The sequence below is a fragment of the Dromiciops gliroides genome, chromosome 2 (assembly GCF_019393635.1).
Source record: "Dromiciops gliroides isolate mDroGli1 chromosome 2, mDroGli1.pri, whole genome shotgun sequence".
Classification (NCBI taxonomy): domain Eukaryota; kingdom Metazoa; phylum Chordata; class Mammalia; order Microbiotheria; family Microbiotheriidae; genus Dromiciops; species Dromiciops gliroides.
The window spans coordinates 22,917,933-22,940,674 of record NC_057862.1 but is presented as its reverse complement, the minus strand read 5'-3'; the positions used below and the strand labels follow the sequence as shown (position 1 = coordinate 22,940,674).

General features: G+C 41.4%; 1 protein-coding gene across 1 annotated transcript; it reads left to right on the top strand.

Annotated features, from left to right (window-relative positions):
- Positions 1 to 13,737: 13,737 nt before the first annotated feature.
- On the top strand, positions 13,738 to 22,153 carry LOC122738190 (biogenesis of lysosome-related organelles complex 1 subunit 2-like). Its single transcript, XM_043980256.1, has 3 exons — positions 13,738 to 13,850; positions 21,071 to 21,177; positions 21,800 to 22,153. Exons 1-3 carry the CDS (start codon positions 13,738 to 13,740, stop codon positions 22,126 to 22,128), a joined length of 549 nt encoding a protein of 182 aa, XP_043836191.1. The 3' UTR covers positions 22,129 to 22,153.
- The last annotated feature ends 589 nt before the right edge of the window (positions 22,154 to 22,742 follow it).

Genomic DNA, 22,742 nt, shown 5'->3' with positions numbered 1-22,742 from the left:
TATGGTTCGATCTGCATCCAGATTCAACAGTTCTTTTTTTTTTTTTTTCTGGATGTGGAGAGCATTTTCCATCATGAGTCCTTTGGAGCTATATTGGACCATTGTATTGCTGAGAAGAATCAAGTCTATCAGAGTTAATCAACACACAATGTTGTTGATACTGTGTACAATGTTCTCCTGGTTCTGCTCATCTCACTCATCATCAGTTCATGCAAGTCCTTCCAGGTTTCTCTGAACTCCTCCTGCTCATCGTTTCTTACAGCACAATAGTATTCCATTACATTCATATACCACAACTTGTTCAGCCATTCCCCAGCTGATGGGCAACCCTTCAATTTCCAATTCCTTGCTACCACAAAAAGAGCAGCTAGAAATGTTTTTGTACATGTGGGTCCTTTTCCCTTTTTTATGATCTCTTTGCCAAGCCCTTCCTTTTCCAGATGAGGCAACTCAGGCCCAGGGAAGTTCAATAACTTGGCCAAGGTCACTCAAGTAGGGTCAGAGGCAGCCTTTGAACCCAGGCTGGCTCAGCCAATGCTAGTGCTCCTTCCTTGTAACCAGGATGCTTTTGAGGCTATGATATTTAACACCTTTACCCCCCACACCCAATACCATTTATGCAGTTTTACAGATGAAGGACTGAGGAACATATGCCCTAAGGCACACAGTGCTAAATGTCAGTGATAAAATTTGAACCCAGATCCTCTGCCTCTGGAGCCATGGCTCCATGCCCACCTCCCTCTAGAGATCTTCATCAAAATTTCTTGTTTTCCAAAAGAGAAAAGGAGTGGGAGTGACTTGAGCAAGGTGATCCATGTGGTAAGTAGCAGAATAAGTCCCCTATCTCCAGCTCCAACCCTGTGTGGCTTCTCCAGTGTGATTCAAAGTTTATTAAGAACCTACCTGCTTCCTAAAAGTTGGGTGAGATCTTCTAGGTCATCTGCTCTAAAATGCCAAATTCCCAGCCCCTCTTAACCCCAGGGTCTATTTGTCTTGTATATTGCTTGCTTTGTATATATCTGTTTTCCTGTTGTCTCTTCCATTGGATTATAAACTCCTTGAGGGAAGGGACTAGCCATCATCTCTTTTTGACTCCTCAGTTCCACTTAGCTAAATAAATGTTTATTGACTGAGTCATAGGTAACCTAGGGCCCAGGACTTTGTCAAGTACTAGGTGTGGTGGGGAGGGTAGAAAGGAATCTGTTATTGGTTCAATGCAGCTAGGATAAAAAAGGAAACTGTCCACTTAGATTTGCATCAGATATTTCCAATGAAAGTAGAGTTGGCCATGACTGAAAACCCTGAACAACAATTTAGAGGAAAGCTTTGGGAGGAATTTAGAGCCCTCAAACGAGAGGAAAGAGGAGCCTGAGGGAAGTGGGAAGGGCACAAGTATCCAAGGCTAAATTAGTCACATGATGATGAGATTTCAAGTGATGAGCTTATCCTGAATGGGTCAGCATTTTCCTTGAAATTGATTCCTTGAAAGCAGAGCTAGAGAAACCAAAAGAAAGGTGCTATTTATAATAAAATATTCAGAGCACTCTCTTTGAAGAGGCAAAAAGCTGGAAGGTGGGTGCCTTACAGTGGGGAGTGGCAGAACAAATTCTAGTACGTGAATGGAATGGAAGACATATGCATGTGCATATATCCACATATCCATACGCATAATAATAGCTAATGTTTATATAATAATACCTACTATGTGCCAGACACTATGTTAATTAAGCACTTTATAAATATCTTATTTGTTCTTCACAACAACCCTGGGAGGTGGATGCTATTATTACCCCCATTTTATATAAAAGGAAACTGAGGCAAAGAAGTGAAATTATTTGCCCAGGGTCACACAACTGGTAAGTGTCTTAAGTCATATTTGAATTCAATTCTTCCTGAGTACAAACCCAGTGATCTATCTATTCTGCCATCTAGCTGTTCTCAGTAGATATACATACATGCATGCATGCATGCATATACATATGCACAGAAATATGCATACACACATACACATGTACATACACATGCACATGCACATGCACATACACATACACATACACATACACATACACATACACATACACATACACATACACATACACATACACATACACATACACATACACATACACTTGCATATTGTCTAGACCTTTGAATTCATCTAGATAGGGAAATCTTGAAAAAGAAACTTTCCTAGTTAATGAAGAAGCTGATGGTACAGTGGATAGATTTCTGGGCCTGGAATCAGGAAGACCTTAGTTCTGTCAAATACAGCTGACTGAAGTAGACATAGTCCCCATTCCCAGATCCATTAATTACTTGAGGCTGACCAGGCATTATCATACCCAGCCTCTGACTTTTTTGTAAATGTCCTAAGCTTTCCCCTCCAAGATTCAGAAGCTTTCTCTATGGACTTTCAGTTGCTATGCAAAACAATTTACAGTACAATATCCCAAACCCAGTACACCAGCAGCCTCTCTCCCTTTGGCCAAATACTTTATGAGAACCCTACTCCATCCCCCAATGTGGGCTCCCCAGCATTTGATTCTGCTTGGAATCCTGTTTGCTACTCCTTGACCCAAGTAAAGATCATAATTTTTGTTATATTGGCAGTCTTCAGGTTGACGGTATAAATCTGACCTCAGATACTTACTGGATGCATGACCCTGGGCATTACTTAATCTCCATTTGCTTAAATTTCCTCAATTGAAACATGGAGATAATAATAACATCTATATCCCAAGGTTGTTGTGAGGATCAAATGAGATAATAATTGGAAACAAGAACTTCAAACAGGATCCGATACAGAGTAGCCACTATATGTTTATTCCCTCTCTTTCCTCCCCTATTAATTCAAGCTGCTAACACTCTTCTACAACTCCAAGTCTTTAAGAGTTGTGAGAAGCCTGAGAGGCGGGTACAATGGCTTGCCCAGGGACACACCAGCCATCCATGTCTGGCAGGAATGGAAGGAAGTCTCCTTGACTAAAAGCTGACTCCCTAACCTCTGTGCCACATCATCTTTCCAGGGACTATTGATGTACTGTCTTAAAGAACAAATTGAGGCAGCTAGGTGGCACAGTGGGTAAAGCATAGGCTCTGGATTCAGGAGGACCTGAGTTCAAGTCCGATGCCAGACACTTGATACTTACTAGCTGTGTGACCTTGGGCAAGTCACTTACCCTACATTACCCCACCAAAAAACAAAACAAAATGTTAGGGGCAGCTAGATGGCACAGTGGATAGAGCACCGGCCCTGGAGTCAGGAGTACCTGAGTTCAAATCCAGCCTCAGACACTTAACACTTACTAGCTGTGTGACCCAGGGCAAGTCACTTAACCTCAATTGCCTCACTTAAAAAAAGAAAAAAAGAACAAATTGAGTAATCCAGAAAACTTTAGAAAGACATTTCAACTGATGCTCAAAAAAGTAAGCAGAATAAAGAGAAAAATTTATACAATATAACAACTTAAAGAGAAACAACTCTAGAAGATGTCGGAACAAAGTAATTTTTTATCTTGAATTCAAGAACTGATAGAGAAGTCAAGGGAGTACAAGTGAAAGGAAGGAAGGAAGGGAGAGAGGGAGAGAGGGAGAGAGGGAGGGAAAAAGGAAAAGAAGGATGGAAGGAAAAGAAAGAAGGAAAGAAGACAGAGAGAAAGAGAGAGATAGAGAGAGAAGGAAGGAAGGAAAGAAAGAAAGAAAGAATTTATTAAGTGCCTACTATGTTCAGAGAACTATGCTGGGGATACAAAGAGAAAAGTATGACAATCCTTGATCCCAAGAAGCTCACATTCTATTAATGGAGGAAACAACACAGTGCAGAATTAAACATAAACTGTCAGACCAGGTCTCTGTCAATGTTTTGCTTAAATGTATTTCTTAGTGTGTGTGTGGGGGGGGGTGTTAGGTGGCACCATGGTGCATAGAGCTCTGGGCCTCAAGTTAGAAAGACTCATCTTCCTGAGTTCAAATGTGACCTCAGACACTTACTAGCTGTGTGACCCTGGGCAAGTCACTTCACCCTGTTTGCCTCCGTTTCTTCATCTATAAAATGAGCTGGAGAAAGTAATGGTCAACCACTCCAGTATCTCTGCCAAGAAAACCCCAAATGGGGTCATGAAGAGTGAGGTGACTCAATAACAAATGAAGGCTCTATGGAATGGAAGGTGGTATTTGGAAAGGATAACATTTTTTAACAAAAGCTTCAAAAAAAAATCTCTCTTTGTTTCATGTCCCTATTCGGTTTCCTCCAGGGACCTTAGAATTTAATTTGTCTTGCTCCCACACAGTCAGTGGATGACTGGAAAAGTATTGTGTTTACTATATGTCAAGCACTGTGCTAAGCCCTGAGGATACATACCGAAAAATGGGATCAGTTCTGGTTCTCAAGGAACTCATAGGCAAGTTGCATATTAAAGAAAAAAAGGGGGGGGGGGGCGGCTAGGTGGCACAGTGGATAAAGCACCGGCCCTGGATTCAGGAGTAGCTGAGTTCAAATCCGGCCTCAGACACTTGACACTTACCAGCTGTGTGACCCTGGCCAAGTCACTTAACCCCCATTGCCCCGCAAAAAACCCCCCAAAAAACAAAACAAAACAAAAAAAACAGAAAAAAGGGGGGGGGCAGCTAGGTCGTGCAGTGGAGAAAGCACCAGCCCTGGATTCAGGAGGATCTGAGTTCAAATCCAGCATCAGACACTTGACACTTACTAGCTATGTGACCCTGGGCAAGTCACTTAACCCTCATTGTCCCACAAAAACAGAAAAGAAAAGAAAAGAAAAAGAAAAAGAAAAGAATTTAGTTGCAGAGTGTATGGAAAGGCCCCAAAATTCTCAGGCAGCTGCAGTGAGGCAGGGCAAGGTTCAGTGGTCCTTAGGTTACAGCTGAAGGCCAGATGACAGTGCTGGGCATCCAAGGGACAGAGGCAGGACAGACGGATGGTAAGACCTGGAATTCAAAATCTTACAAAAATGAATGTTGAAAAGTATCTTTACATGTAATTGGAAATAAAATTTTAAAAATACTATTAAACAATAAAGTTCCTCTTAGCTCAAAATTTTAAAAAAAGACAGGATTTAAAGCTTGCAGGGAAAGTCAGAATTTGAACCCATGTCCTGGGTTCTTTTCATTGTAGTTGGTGGTTTTGCTTGGCTAATTTTTTTTTTTTTTGGTTGCTAATGGTCTCTGAGTATTCCTTAGGGCTTTTCTGTGGAGTATGCACCTTTTGAAAGCTAATTTTTATATTTTGTTCTGGACCTGTGATTTTGATATCAAGAAGTCCCAGTGAAGAAACTCCCTCTCTAATACAGATCTGCAACTACCCTGAACATTATAATCTTAGCCTCTAAGATTCTCTAAGACCCAGAAAGTTATCTGGCCACTGAGAGATGAAGGGACTTATCCAGGATCATACAGCCAAAGTCAGTACCTGAACCCAGATCTTCCTGACTCTGAAGCCAGCTCTCTACCCACAGACTCAGTTTGAAGACAGTTGCCAAACACATTCCTTGTTGGATTAGACTGTCTCTAGCAGATTTGTTTCCTCTTCATTTCATTTCAAACTAACATTAGGGTGTCTTTTGGAAAGTTTCAAAACATGGGGTTATTAGTTCCTAATGACCTGATCTTACTTGCTCTAAGTAATGTATATGGGAGACATTTGACCTAAGGAGGCCTCCATTCAGTCCTTATATCACAAAGACTGTCCCCAGCAACCTTACAAGGTTGCTGATTTGCCTTTCTAGACATTCAAGAGATTCAGGGATCTCTGTGATGTAGATCCACCTTTCCCAAGGGGCATCAGCTCTGAGCCTTCTCATTCATAGCCCATGAGCCCTCATCTTCCCATGAATTCTCTGTAGCAAATTTCTTGGTCATTCAATCCATCAATAAGACTGACTGACCTTCCTTTCAGGACAGGACTGATCCATCTCCTTTTGCAGTCATGCCTGTCCTTGATGCCATCCCATATCTATTCTCTCGCACAGAATCATAAGATCATGGATTTAAAGCTGAAAGGAACCTCAGAAATCATTTAGTTCAACTTCTCCAACCGTGGCATTTTACATATGAGGAAACCGAGTTTGCCAGTGTCACACAGGTACCAAGTATATGAAGTGGGATTTGAACCCAGGTCCTTGTTCTCCAGAGCTGGTGCTTGTTCTACTATATCATGCAGTCATCATGGGTGGGGAATATGCTGCAAGCTATTAACATTTATTGTGCGTCTTTCCATGGGCCTTTGGGTCACCAGGAATCTCTCATGCCTGGCATTCCCTCTTTCCTCCTCTCCATCTCTTGGTAGGTCCTTTCATGCTTCATCTATAGGAAGCCATACCCGATCATCCTAGTTATGAGTGACTTATATTCCTGGAAATACAAGATAAGTATCGATCTTGCTAAATTTCTATAGACGTGTTCTCTCTGTCTCTGCCTCTCTGTTTCCCCCTGTGTGTCTGTTCTTCTGTCTGTTTCTCTGTCTCTCTGTGTGCCTGTTTTTCTGTCACTGTTTCTTTCTCTCCCTTTGTCTCTGTCCCTCTGTCTCTTTCTCTCTCTTTGTCTCTGTCTTTGTCTGTCTCTGTCTCTCTCTCTCTCTACACACACACACACACACACACACACACACACACACACACACAGAAGAATGGAAGCTCCTTGGCAGGGTGGAGGTACCTAGAACCATGCCTGGCACATTACAGGGGAGGGAGAGAAGGTGTTTGAGAAGCAGACCTGTCACAGATTTCATTGCTGTCAGAAATTCCCCAGAAAAGATACTCCTACAAGTTCTGCATCTTGCAATCTTAAGGAGTTTACAGGACACTAAGAGGTTAAGTGCCCAACCCATGGTCAGCCTGTGTCAGAGACCAGATTTGATCCTGGGTCAGATACTCGACCACCCCTCTCTGCCTTGCACACAGTGGGTGCTTGGTAAATGTTTGTTGGATTAATGTCTGAGAACTTAGGGAGCTCATTCACTAAGTAGCTTGTAATTTGCTTGGGTGGATGACAAACTCACAAATTTAATTTAAGTTTATCTTTCTTGAAACTGCATAATGCTGATAAGAAACCAGACTAAAGATGTCTTGAAATGAGGCTGAAACATTGTGTCTTTACTCCAAACTGTTAACAAACTTTATCCAAAGACCTTCCAGTTCAGTCACTATGGATGGCTACAATCAATTTGCATAAAGACTACTTAGTAGCGCTGACATTCTTTGAAGAGTATCAGAGTTATAATATAACCATTGTATTTCAAGACAAATTCAATCTGGAACATGGATGTCCAAACTGGGGCTGCCTTCACCTTGGAAGTAAAAAGATTCACTCACTCACTCATGCACTCACCCATTCATTCATTCATTCGCTCATTCACTCACTCATTCATTCATTCACTCACTCATTCATTCCATGTAACAGGCATTGTAGATCAGGCAAAGGGCCAGGTAAGCTCCGAGTCACTAAAGTTATACTAGCCAACATAGACTGAGCTTGCAAAGACTTAGAGACTTAATGGGGGAGGAAGAGAAGACAATTAACTCTGAAGTTGGGATAAGGACAAAAGAGGTTCAGAGAAAGTGCTATGAGACACTTGAGGAGAGGGAAAAACATTTTGCCTAGGGTAGGGAAGCCTCACAGGAGGCTTCAGGAAGAGGCAGCATCTGATTTGAACCTTGGAAAAATTAAGACACTTTAACAGATTGAGATGAGGAAGGGAGTCCTTTCTAGTTCTGGAGGATGGAATGAGCAGAGGCTCGAAGAAGGGGGAGGACAGGATGGATCCAATCAGGCAGTCTTCACCAGGCACTTATTAATCACCAAGTTCTCAGCACTATGGTAGGTGCTGAGGATACAAGGAAAGCCAAAAAAACAACAAAAAACTCAGTCTCTACACCCAAGAAAGTCACATTAGAAGAATGGGGGGGGGGTATGTAAATCACTAAATACATACAGAGTAGATGGAAGGTAATCTCAGAAGGGAAGGCACTAGCTCGGGGACTAGAGGGACTAAGAGAGGATATCCACAGAAGGTAGGAGCCAGGGATGTGAGGAGGGAGAACGTTTCAGGTAGAAAGGATGTCTAGTACAAGGGTAGAAGGCAGAATGTCATCAGTGAGAAACAGCCAGAGGAATAAAGACTAGAAAGGCGGGGGCAGCTAGGTGGCACAGTGGATAGAGCACCGGCCCTGGAGTCAGGAGTACCTGAGTTCAAATCCAGTCTCAGACTGGACACTAGCTGTGTGACCCTGGGCAAGTCACTTAACCCCAACTGCCTCACCGAAACAAAACAAAACAACAAGACTAGAAAGGCAGGAAAGGGCCATGGTAAAAAGCTTCAAATGCCAAATTAAGTATTTTATGGTTTATCCTGGAGTAAAGAAGAGACCCACTGGAGTGTTGAGTAGTGGGGCTACATAGGAAGATACTTGTCATAAATGTTTATATTGACTTTTTTGTTTACATGTTGCATTCTTCCAGTATTATCTCCACTTCACAGAAGAGGAAACTGAAGTAGACAGAGATTGAGTAACTTGCCCAGGGCCATACAGCCAGGAAATGTTTGAGGCTGGATTTGAACTAAGGTCTTCCTGATTCCAGGTTTGGCAATCTATTTGTGTTAGTTAGCCACCTAGCTGTTTTAGGCAATGGGGGATAGAAGTACAAGGAATGGAAAAATCCCTACTCATAAAGGGTTTACGTTCGAATGGAGGAGACAGCAGATAAATGGATAGATAGATGATACCTAGCTAGCTAGCTAGACAGAAAGATAGATGATAGATTAGAGAGGTAGATAGATGATAGATAGATACAGATAATCATATATATGACATATATATGATATTTGTGTGTGATTGGTTGGTTGGTTGTTGTCCTCCATCCTCAGAAAGGACCAAAATGATATCAGTAAGTTAGGGCCAAAATACAGCATGTCTGATTGTGGCTGACCAGACCAGCACAAACTCAGAAGGTTCTACCACAGGTCCACATGAACAATATGTGTGATATAAAGATTAAAAAATGCATTAAATATACAATCCAAGATAGCTTAGAAGAGAAGACACTAACAAGAACATTGGGAAGGATTTCATGTGGAAGCTATAGCCTGAGCTTAAAGAAAGAGAGGTAAGGAGGGAGTACCTTCCAGATGTGGGGAATAGGAAATGCAAAAGCACAGAGGCAGGAGGCAGAAGGCCTCCTGCAGAAGGTGAGGAAGGCCAATTTGGCTGGATCATAGAGGTCAGGAAGGCTGATTTGATAGATTTGTGACAGACTGTAAAGGGCTTTAAAAGCTAAACAGAAGAGTTTTTATTTGATCCTAGAGTCAATGGGAAGACACTGGGGTTGGTTGAATAGGGGAGTCACATGGTTATATCTGTGCGGCAGCCACGTGTGGGATGGGCTGGAGTGGGGAGTGACTGGAAGCCTGGAGGCAGGTAGGAAGTTGTTAACAGTAATCTAAGTGAGAGGTGATGAGGGCATGAGCTAAGGTGAGGGATGTGTGATTAGAGAAAAAGGGTCTGATGTAAGAAATGTTGTGAAAGTAGAAAAAGCAAGAAATTGATTGGCTATGTGAGATAAGGGAGAGTGAGAAGTCCAGATTATAGCCCGGACCGATGGTGTTGCCTTTGGCAGAATGAGGGAACTTTTGAAGAAGGGAGACTTCTGGGAGAGGGGAAATAGTCTTAGACATATTGTGTTTGAGATCTATAGGACATACAATTTGTAATGCCCCATGGGCAATTAGTGATGCAGGACTAAAATCCAGGGGAGAAACTTGGAGCTAGATATAGAGAAGTAGGTGTCAGCAAGATAGAGATGAAAGTTAAGCCCATAGGAGTAGTTAGAAAGGGGAGGGAGAGATCAAGACAGAAAAATGAAGAGAGATAGAGGAACAGAGAAAGAGAGAATAGAGGGAGGAGAGAAGAGGGCCCTGGACAGAACCTTAGAGTAAATGCACAGTAATCAGCAGTGATGTAAATGATGAGCCAACAAAACAGACTGAGAAAGAGTGCTCAGAGGATACAAAGCAAAGCTGGCATGTGGAGTGTCATAAAAACCCAAAGGGGGGCAGCTAGGTGGCACTGTGGATAAAGCACCGGCCCTGGATTCAGGAGGACCTGAGTTCAAATCCAGCCTCAGACACTTGACACTTACTAGCTGTGTGACCCTGGGCAAGTCACTTAACCCCCAATGCCCTGCAAAAAAAAACCCAAAGGAAAGAGAACATCTAGGAGGAGGTGGTAGTTGCTATCACATGTCAAAAGCAATAGAGAGATAGAGAAGAAAGAAAACTATAAAAGACCATCAGATTTAGCAATTATTACAAACTAGAGGGAACAATTTCAATTAAGTTTGGTTTGTTTGCTTTTGTGGGACAATGAGGGTTAAGTGACTTGCCCAGGGTCACACAGCTAATAAGTATCAAGTGTCTGAAGTCAGATTTGAACTCAGGTATCATGTCCTCCTGAATCCAGGGTCGGTGCTTTATCCACTGTGCCACCTAGCTGCCCCCTTCAATTGAGTTTGGAAGCCAAATTTCAAAGGGCTGGGGAGTAAGAGGAGAGGAAGTGGATGGAGAAAGTGTAGATCACCTTTTTCAAGGAGTTTAAGACTAAGAAAGGGAGAAGGGATGTAGGACATGGCAAGGCCTTGTGAAAGGTTTTGTTTTGTTTTGTTTTTAAGGATTGGGGAGACTTAGAGAGGTTTGAAGGCAGAGATAGGGGTTGGAGAATGGTTGAGCAAGGAATCTGCTGGAGAAGAAAGGATGGAATGGGATCAGTTACCCATGTAGGGGGGTTGGCCTTGGCAAGAGGAACCACCACTTGGTAAAAGATGGGAGACAGGAAAGGTAGAGAGAGTGAGAGATATTGTCAAGGGATCTGAAGTGAAGAGAAGGAAGAACAGAGAGCTCGTGACAAATGGCCTCATTTTTTCCAGTAATGTAAGAGGCAAGGTCCTCAGCTGAGGCATTTGATGTGTGGAGTAGATGGCACAGGGGGCTTGAAGAGGGAAGAGGAGACTTAGAACAGCTTCTGTGAGGAGTGAGATGGGGAATCAATTAGGGAGACAAAAAGGATCATTTTGTTGCAGTGACAGTTCACCTGAGTTTGGGTAACATCACATTGTCATGTATCCAGTCAAAATATCATGGTTCTAGAGAATAACTGGGGGTTAGAGTAGCTAAGTGGCACAGTGGACAGAGCACTGGCCATGGAGTCAGAAAGGCCTGAGTTGAAATCCCGCCTCCGACAGTTGACACTTACTAACTTTGGGGCCCTGAGCAAGTCACTTAACCCTTATTGCCTCACCAAAATAATAACAATAACAATAACAACAACAACCCTGACTTAATCAGGGTCACACAGTGAGTTTATGTAAGAGATGAGACATGAACCTGTCTTCCCAAATCGGAGACTAGTACTCAAGCTATTATGCCACATTGTCAACAAAAAGTTATTTTTATTATCCTTCAACAGAGATGTTACTATTATTATAAGAGGGTGTTTGGCACTCAGACTAATTAAAATAAGGAACTGGGGGCCTAGATTTCTCTACAGTCAATTTCAAATTGTAAAACGAATTGAAGGCATAATTACTTATTTGGAAATGACACCACATCCTTATAACAGTTGGGATTCCACTAGAGGGTAGTAGACACAAATCATAAAATATGAAAAGGAAGCTACTCCCTTTTGGATCTGATAGAAGCATTTCATTTTCTTCACCTTCTACCATTCCCATCTTCCCCTCTTGCAATAATATTAAAAAACTACACTGCTAAGGGAAAAGTCATGGCTGTCTTCAAAGGCTTCCCTCTATATTAGCTCAAGGTTATTTAATAAAACTCTGGCCATATGTTTAAAAGTAATGTAAAAAAGCTGGGCTTGATAGATTGGGAAACAACATGGGTGTAAAATCTCACTTCAAAAGCCCCATTGATATCCATCTCCCCCTCAATGGTGGAGATCAGTGCCCCACCCTGCTCCTGCTAAAAGGGAGAAGCACTAGTCTCCCACAAATGAGGAGAGAGCCCCACACCAATGGGCTTTGAGACTGGTTGCATGAGTATTTAAAAACACCATTTCGTTCATTCAAAAACTATTGAGTACCTATCATGTGCAAGAACAGGACTTGGTGTTAAAGGGCATAAGAAGATGAGAGAAAAGGAGTTTGTGATTTGTTTGGGGAAGATGAGACATACACGGTACCCAAAAGTCTTGGTGACTTCACCAAGATTTTAAAGCTTTAAAAAATTACACTAAGATATGCTTATTGAAGATAGCTTTCATGGTAAAATTTAAGCTTCTTGAGGACAGGGGCAATTTTTATTTTTGTCTTTGTATCCATAGACCAGATGTTCTCAAATTTGTTGATCCCAGGACCTCTTTAGACTCTTTCTTTTTGCAGGGCAATGAGGGTTAAGTGACTTGCCCAGCGTCACACAGCTAGTAAGCGTCAAGTGACTGAGGCTGGATTTGAACTCAGGTCCTTATGAATCCAGGGCCAGTCCTTTACTTACTGCACCACCTAGCTGCCCCCTCCTCTTTAGACTCTTAAAAGTGACTGAGGACCCCAAAAAACTTTTGTATATGTGAGTTATATATAATGATATTTACTATACTAGAAATTAAAACATCTTAGAATTATTATACAGATAGTTTTGTCCTTGGAGTCTCTGAAAGGATCTTGGAGATCATCCACAAGTTCCCAGAACAAAGGGTATACTGGAACAAACTCAAACCAACTTAAGAGTCTATGATAAAATTTCAGTGTTAGCTTTTTCACTTTGGAAATTGGCAAAATACAGATCAAGGCTTGATTTACTGTTTTGTTGCTTGTCTGGACTTAAGAAACTGTTAGAGAAAATGTTAAGAATGTAGATGAAACTTAAAAGTGTGGTAGCCTGCATACATTCCTCCCCCAGCCAGTTGTTAAACATTTCCCAGCACCCTCCCGCCCAGACCCCCCTGGGAGAACCACTGCCCTAGTCTGACAGTGCCTGGCAAGTAGGAGGTGCTGACTAAGTGCTTGTTGAATTGAAATGAATTCACAAAATGCTAAAATAAGAGATCCAGCCCTGGAAAGAACAAATAGTAATAAAAGCTGACAGAGCACTGTAAGATTTGTAAAGCATTTGGCCTCATTATCTCATCTGAACCTCATTACAACACTGGCAGGTAGTTTTAGGATCACAAGACTGTAGATTTAGAGAAGGAAGAGACCTCAGAGGCCATCCAGGCCAACCCCCTCATTTTAAAGATGAGGAAACCCAGGGAGATGAAGTGACTTACCCACCATCAATGACCAAAAAAGGAATTGAACTCAGATCCTCTGACTGTTTCTACTGTACCTCTAAATATAAGCACCCATTTTTATATGTAATGAGTGAAAAAAGCATTTATTAAACTCCTACTGTGTGTGTGTGTGGGGGGGTCAGGAGGACCTGAGTTCAAATTCAGCCTCAGACTTGCTGTGTGACCTGGGCAAATCACTTCACCTTGTTTGCCTCAATTCCCTCATCTGTAAAGTGGAGTAACGGAGAATCAAACACAACTCAAATGACTGAACAACGGCTTTTATAATTCCACTCATTAAGTTCTCCCAGCAGACTTAGCAGTAAACAGAAAACCTATACACCGGGTTACTGTTCTTAATGTGTTATCTCTAAACACAATAAAAGGGACAAGTAGTATCATGGGCCCATAAAAGAGCTGCTGCACCATCCCATGAAAAACCAAAATGGTCTCACCGTGGGCCAGCAGAACCAGGAAAGGAGACATAGAAACTCCATTCAGCAGCCTGAGCATGGATGGGAATTCTCCCCTGCAGCATGAACAGAAAACAGAAATGGAGTATGACCATGTCAGAGGGGTACAACACAGGGCATTTTGTGATATGACTGTCTCATTAAGGAGAAATTATTACCAAATTGTTCAGCTTAGCTCGAATTCAAGCAGACCTATCTCCCATCTCTTTTAAGATAGACGAGGAGAGGGCAGCTAGGTGGCACAGTAGATAAAGCACCGGCCCTGGATTCAGGAGGACCTGAGTTCAAATGTGACCTCAGACACTTGACACTAGTTGTATGACCCTGAGCAAGTCACTTAACCCTCATTGCCTGCCCCCCCCAAAGAGACAAGAATATATGTGTGTATGTGTAAAGTATGAATTTCTCACTTGTTTGCAAGTAAACGACAAATTTTTGACAAAATAATATTCACTAATTACTAAATCTTGGAATTGAAAGAAACTTCAGAGTACACAGAGTCTAATATCCACATGGAGAAACTGAGGCCAAAGAAGCTAATTTTATGCATATATGTATATACATGAGTGTGTATGTGTATAATGTGTATATATACACATACATAGTTGTGTGTGTGTGTGTGTGTGTGTGTGTGTGTGTGTGTGTATCTGAGGCCACCAGCTCAATGCCATGGTCTATAGAGCACTGGGCCTGGAGTTGGGAAGACCTGAATTCAAATCCAACCTGTGGCCCAGGGAAAGTCACAACTTCTATTTCCTCATCTGTAGAGATAATAATAACACCTACCTCCCAGGGTTGATGTGGGAATTAAATGTGATAATAATCGTAAAGTACTTAGCACAGTGCCTGGCATATAGTAAGTACTATATAAATTTTAGACATTGTTAATACTCATTGTTATTGTAGACAAATTCCTTTGATATGAGAGATTTCTGCTTTTTTAAAATAAAAAATATTGTTATTTAAAGTTTTGAGTTCTAAAATCTATTCCTCCTTCCCTTCTTCCCTCCTCTCCCCACTCCCTGAGATGGTAAGCAATCAGATATAGGTTATACATGTGCAATTATGTAAAACATTACCTTATTAGTCATTTTGTATAAGAAAACTTGAATAAAAGAAAAAAAGAAAGAAAGTAAAAAATAGCATGCTTCAGTCTGTGTTCAATCAATATCAGATTTCTGCTTCTTGAGGGCAAAAAATTTAAAAAGGCTATTTTTAAAAGTCCCTGTAACTAGATACCACCATTTTTTTAAAGGGATCAATCCTGCAATACCACTGCTAGGTTTATATCCCAATGACACCTGAGAAAAAGACCTATTTGTACAAAAATATTTATAGCAGCTCTCTTTGTGTTGGCTAAAAATTAAAAAACCAAAAGGATGCCCATCAGTTGGGGAATGGCTAAACAGCTGTGGTATGTGATGGTGATGGAAAATTATTGCGCTATAAGAAATGACAAGCAGGATGATTTCAGAAAAACCTCAGAAGACTTACATGAATTGATGTATAGTGAAGTCAACAGAACCAAGAGAAAGTTGTGCATAGTGACAACAACATTGTTCAATGAAGAACTATAAATTACAACTATTCTCAGCAATACAATGATTCAATTAACCCCCAAAGAGTTAATGATGAAGCCTAATATCCACCTCCAAAGAAAGAACTGATAGTGAACACAGACTGAAGCATGCTATTTTTTATCATAAAAGTATTTTATTATTTTCTAGTTACATGTAGAGATAGTTTTCAACATTTGTTTTTATAATACTTCTAGTTTCAATTTTTTCTCCCTCCCTCCCTCCCCTCCCTCCCCCAAGACAGCAAGTGATCTGATATAGGTTATGTATGTACAAATCACATTAAACATATTTCTGCATTAGTCATGTAATGAGAGAAGAATCAGAACAAAAAGGAAAAGTCTCAAAAAAGAAAAACAAGAACAACAAAAATAGAAATAGTATGTTTCGATCTACATCCAGATTCAACAGTTCTTTTTTTTTTTCTGGATGTGGAGAGCATTTTCCATCTTGCGTCCTTTTGAGCTATATTGGACCATTGTATTGCTGAGAAGAATCAAGTCTATCACAGTTGATCAACACACAATGTTGTTGATACTGTGTACAACGTTCTCCTGGTTCTGCTCATCTTACTCATCATCAGCCCACACAAGACCCTCTAGGTTTCTCTGAAACCTGCCTGCTCATTGTTTCTTACAGCACAATAGTATTCCATTACATTCATATACCACAACTTGTTCAGCCATTCCCCAATTGATGGGCATCCCCTCAATTTCCAATTCCTTGCCACCACAAAAAGAGCAGCTATAAAATTTTTGTACATATGGGTAATTTTCTCTTTTTTATGATCTCTTTGGGAAAAAGACCTAATAGTGGTATTGCTGTGTCAAAGGGTATGCACAGGGAAGCATGCTATTTTTAACTTTCTTTCATTTTTTTTCTTTTATTCATTTTCTTATATGAAATGACTAATATGGAAATGTTTTACATAATTGTACATGTATAACCTATATCTGATTGCTTACCACCTCAGGGAGAGAAGGGAGGGAGGGAGGGATAGAATTTAGAACTTAAAACTTTATTTTATTTTTTGTTCGTTTTTGTTGGGGTTTTTTTTTGCCAGGCAATTAGGATTAAGTGATTTGCCCAAGGTCACACAGCTAGTAAGTGTCAAGTATCTGAAGTCACATTTGAACTCAGGTCCTCCTGAATCCAGGGCTGGTGCTTTATCCACTGCACCACCTAGCTGCCCCTGGAATTTAAAACTTTAAATAGAAATGTTTATTTTTTAAAATAGGATCTATGATTATATCAATGTAGGGAGCTCATGGGATCTGAAACTGAATCCTGATTTTGGCAAATACTACCTTTGTTACCTTGGGCAGGACATTTTACTCAGTTTCCTTATTTGTTAAGTGAGGATATTGTACTATATGACCTCTAAGGTTCCTTTCAGGTTTAGATCAATGACCTTAGTGAAGAATTTCCTATGTCAATGAAGAATTGTATGTATTTGCAGATAGTGGCCTGTGGGTGCTGAAGGGTTGTATGACTTGTACTATTAGAGGTTGAATCTGAATCTAGTTCTTTATGGCTCCTGGGCCAGCAATCTGGCTAGAGCATGGGCAGCTAGGCTACAAGCTGGATGGAGTTCTAGGTCTGGAGTCAGGGAGACTCAAGTTCAAATCTAGCCTCGGAAAATTCCTAGTGATGTGATGTTTTCTCAACTGTAAAATATGGATAAGAGCATCTCCCCCTCCCCCTCCAGGGTTACTGTAAGGCTCTAATGAGAAAATATCTGTAAGGCATTTAGCACAGTTCCTGGGATATAGTGGCATCCCCAGGCCATTCTCTGAGGCTATAAGTTACAAGAAAGTCAACAATCTGCATTGGGAATGGAGTTTCCACACCTAGAGTATGGATGAATTCATAGAGCTGGACTGAAAACAAAAGCAAAATGAGGCAATCATTTTACGGGTTTAAATCCTTTAATGATGATAGCAATGTTTACTGAATTGATAATTAAGACTTGGGTTGGAATCCTCCCTCTGACCCTTGCTAGCTTTGTGATCATGGACAAGTCACTTGAACTCTCAATGCCTCAGCTATCCCATCTCCTCTGTAAGATGGAAACCTTCATAACAAATGAAGCCCCTACCTTGTCTGGCTATCATAAGGCACAAAAGGGATCATGGGTATTGATGTTATCATGAATCAGACAGTCTCATTTGATCCTCCCAACAACCCCAGAAAGTAGATTGTGAAAGAATATGTAATTCCCATTATAGAGATGAAGAAACTGAGGCTGGGAAAGATTAAGGACTTGTTGAAGGTTACTCAGCTAATAAGTGGGAGAAATGGGACTGAGATCTGGGTCTCAAGGTCATATGGTAATGGGATCAATGACTTAAGAATCAGGAGATGGGGTAGAATCCCAGCTTGTCTTTTTCTGTCCCTTGCTACCTGTTTGATCTCAAACAAATTACTTGATGTCCTGGCTCTCAGGTTCTTTATTTGTAAAATGGGGGGGGTGACCTTGGAATTCAAATCAAGCTTTTATTAAGCACACAATATGTCCAAGACACCATGGATATAATGGTGAAAAGAGAAGGTCCTGCCTATAAGGGGAATGAGGCACATCCATTGTTGGTTGTGGTAAAGGTAAGGCAGAAATCCAAAGTGGTGGTGTTATTTTCTTCTTCTTCTCCTTCTTCTCCTTCTCCTCCTCCTCCTTCTTTCTCCTTTTCCTTTTCCCTCTATTTTTTTTAAACTTGAAGACAGAGAAATGAATTGCAGCCAAGGGACATTTGGGAAAGCTTCATGGAGGGAGTGATGCCCAGACTGAACATTGGGAGCTATCATGGCACAATGCAAACAACAGGGATTCCTGAATCAAAGGATATGGTTTCAAACCTTGCTTCTGATACTACCTGCATGATATTGGACATGTCATTTAAACTCCTTGCATCCCAGTTTCTTCTTCTGAAAAATGAACAGGGTCAGACTAGTCAGCTTCTGAGATCTTTTCCAACTTGAGATCAATGATCCTTTGACCCTGAGAAGGTTTTCTGTGATGACCAACAACAATTCCAGAGGACTCATGATGAAACTTGCTGCGCACATCCAGAGCGACAGGTGGTGGACTCAGAGGGCAGCCTGAGGCCTTTTTGCTTCTGACCACTGGCTCCCTTAATCTGCCATCCCTCTTATTACCTCTCCCACTTTATTCTTAAGTGCCCTGGTATTATGAATAGAGACTTCACAATAGAGTGACACCTGGAAAACCAGATCTACCTAATGGGGGCATCTTGGCATCTGCTCTGTTGCTGAATATACCCCAGCCAGTCTTCACTACTTATTCTTACTCTGAGAACAATAATCAAATTATAACTGCCATTACCATGGGACAGAGTGTGACAATCAAGCCCTACATACTGTCTCTGTGGCTCCAGATTGAGCTGTAATTTAATATCACAACCACTTGTATTATTAAGATACACACACTAATACATGATCTATTAATTTTACAACTTAATCTAACATAACAACAATTCTTAATTGATTAGGAATGACCAAATTCAACAGCCTCATACTTTGCACAGTAATGATGCTTTCATCAGTACTAAGAGGCTAAGCAAGTATATTATTTTCTTTAAATAATGAGACAGTAAAACAGGGTTGACTCATTGGCTAATACTAGAGTATTTAGAATAGACCATTTGTTCATTATTCTTGGAACACCAAAATTGTTAGCTCCAGAGAAAATTGACTCAGAAATAAAATGAAGAACATAGCCCCAAATAGCTGAGCATTTGACACATCCCCCAGCCACCAGGAATCTCCACTCAAGACAACAGAGGACCATAAATCTAGAACTGGAAGGAGACTTGTAATACCTGTACTCCTGCCTCCTTGTTTTATATCTCAGGAAACTGAGGCCCACTTGGCTATTGAAAAGTGTGGCAGAGAGGGCAGCTAAGTGGCACAGTGGATAAAGCACCAGCCCTGCAGTCAGGAGGACCTGAGTTCAAATCCAGCCTCAGACACTTGACACTTACTAGCTGTGTGACCCTGGGCAAGTCACTTAACCTTCACTGCCCTGCAAAAAAGAAAAAAAGGAAAAAAAAGGAAAAAAGAAAAGTGTGGCAGAGAATCCTAGGCTTTTAAAGTTAGAAAGGATCACGGGCTCCTAGATTTAGAATTAGAAATAATCTTAAAAGCCATCAAGTCCAACCCCTCATCCCATTTTAGAGATTAGGGATCTGAGAGAGGTAATTTCTCCAATCTCACATGGAGATACATTGAAGAGCTGGGTTTCAAACTCCTCACCTCTTACTCCAGAGCCTTTGTTTTTCCATTATACCCAGCTGCCATCCAGTTCAATCCCCCCATTCATCAGATGAGGAAGATGAGGTTGAGAGAATGGCCAGCCCAATGTCACAGTTAAAACGAGACAAAGCTATATAATAGGCCCTCTTCTTTCTTCTTTTCCCACTAATTCTCTTGGAGATCTCATTAACCTCTATTAATTTAATTATCTCATAACAATAATGATGGTGATGGTGATGATTTCATGAAGCATTTTTGTAGCACATTTTTAAAAGCACTTTACTTATGGTATCTCATTTGATCTTTAAAAAAGAAAACCCCTGTATGTGGTTTTACATAAATGTCAGATATGTATATATGTATAGGTATTTATACATATATTCATGTTTAATTATAGCCTTCTGTAGGGTGGGGGGAGGCAAAAAATGAAAAGTACCCCACAGAGACCTAAAGAAAACTTAAAAGGAAGCACAAAAAAGGTGGGTGTCTTTGAAAACCATGTGTAGTGTTTATTACATAGGTGGTATTTTTTTTTAATGAAGACTCAAATAGAAATTCATGGTTTTGTGTTGAATCCTCTCTTTATGTTCTGCTATGTGCATGGAAATATTGCTTTTTCTTTTTGTATTTAAGTTTAAAATGAATAAATTAAAAAAAACACCTGAGTGGTAGGTCTTATATTATCCCCATTTTACATACGATATAAATGAGGTACAAAGAGGTTAAGTGACTTGTCAAGGATCACACAGCTAGTAAGTGTCTGAGGAAGGATTTGAACTCCAAGTCACAGACTCTAGCCACTGTGCCACCACATATCTAGTCCTTAATTCTCTCATGTGCTCCAGGACCAGATCACTGAATGCCTGTGAAACACCTCCACTTGGGCCTCATGGGCATAAAAACCCAACACGTCCAAAAGGGAGTCATTATTTTCTGTCTTCCCTCCCAAAGAGCCTGCTCCACTTCCTAAAGTCTCTGTTTCTGTGTAAGATACTACCCTCCTTCCACCCAGGTTTGCAACCTCAAAGTCATCTTTGATTCTTCCCTCCCTTACCTGGCATATAGAATCAGTCACCAAGTCCTATAAAATCTACCTCCTTGGTATCTCAGGTATCCATCCCCTCTCTTCCTCTTATCCAACCTCTGCATTACTTAAGGCTTTCAGCCTTGTTTAGCTAGAGTATTGCAATAGTCTCCTAATTGGGCTTCTTGCCTTCAATCTCTCCCATCTCCAATCCATCCTCCAAACAGCTGCCAAATTGATGTCCCAGAAGCACTCCCCTTCTCAAGAAACTTTAGGATAAAATGTATACCCCTCCTGTTTGGTACTAAAAGCCCTTTGTGGTTGGGCTTCAATCTCTGCCTCTAGACTGATTTCATGTTATTTGCACACCACCTTCTAACTAAGCTGACCTATTGGATACAGTATTTCATTTCCTGCCTGTGTGCCTTTGTCTAGGCTGCCCCTCCAGCCTGCAGTGTATTTTGTCCTCACCTTCATTGTGCAGAATCACCAGGCTCAGCTACAAGATATCTTTCTGATCTTCCCATTCCCACCATCTCCAAGTAATGATCCTTGAAATGGCTTTGCATTTATTCTGCTTGTATTTTGTATTGACTTATCTGTTTACTTGTTGATTCCTGGGCTTAAAACATACAACCCTAGAAAGAACAGTTGCATCTTGTCTCTATGTACCACTAGAACCATGGGCAGTGCCTGGAGCACAATGGTGACTTAATAAATGAGTGCCCTTGTGACTAGGATAAATTCACTCATAAAATGGAAGTCAATAGCAAAATGGATTAGGAATCAGAATGCAATAATGTTCTTTTGTGAGAAATATACTTGAAACAGAGAGACACACAGAGGTAAAACAATGGGATGAAAGAGAATCTATTGTGTTTCCTGTGAAGTTAAAAAAGGTAGGTATAGCAACCATGATCTCAGACAAAGCAAAAGCAAATATAGACCTAATTAAAAGGGATAAGCTGAAAAACTACATCTTGCTTTAAAAAAAGTAACCATAGCCCTTTTCCTCCTCTCCTTTCCCCCTTCTCCCTCTTCTCCCCCTCCCCTCTTCTCCCCTTCCCCTCTTCTTCCCCTCCCCTCCTTCCCCTCTCCTCCCCTTCCCCTCTCTGTCCCCTTCCCTCCCGTATTCCCATCCCCATCCCTCCCTTCCCGGCCTAGACGATGCAGTGGTGGGGACGGCCGAGGAGGCCACGGAGCTGTTGGCCACGTACCTGACAGGCGAGCTGACGGCTACCAGTGAAGACTATAAACTTCTGGAAAACATGAACAAACTGACTAGCTTGAAGTACCTAGAAATGAGAGATATTGCAGTAAACATAAGTAGAAACCTAAAGGACTCAAACCAGAAATATGCAGCACTTCAGCCTTATCTGGATCAGATCACTTTAATTGAGGAGCAAGTAGCAGCTCTTGAGCAGGCTGCCTACAAATTGGATGCATATTCAAAGAAACTAGAAGCAAAGTACAAGAAGTTAGAGAGGCGATGAACGCTTCTCCAGCACAAAGACGGACTCCAGGAATGACTGTGAAGGGGTATCGAGCTGGGACGCTTCGACTCCATAAAGGGAAGCCGTCTGGCCGATCCCCGGAGGGTCCCAGCCCCCCTTTGCTTGGATGAGTGACTGGCTGCCCCCTGACGTTCCCCTAAAACTCTGCCCCGACCGTGTGCTTCGTTGTGTGCCCTGGACCAAGGCTTAGACATCAGGATCAACCCCGGCTGGAGCCAACTCCGGGCTCCTCCCCCGCCCCACATAGGGCTCCTCTTTGACTGTTCTGAATGTGGCCCTCCCCCACCTCCCCCCTCGTGTTCTTGAACTTGGATAATAAATGCCGATTTCTTAAAAAAAAAAAAGTAACCATAGACAATGAAATGATATCAATATGTACCAAATGGCATAGTATCCAAATTCTGAAAGGTAAAGTTAAATGAATTATATGAGAAAATAGGCACTTGTGGTAAGATAATAGAATTTGGCAGACTGATTGGGATGGGCCACACCTGTCCTGTCCTGAGTGAGGTATCTGCTGATGTCATCAGGAGAAACCACTCTCCACAGGCAGTTTGAAGGACCTCCCCTTTTGGGGGAGGGAGAGTAAATGG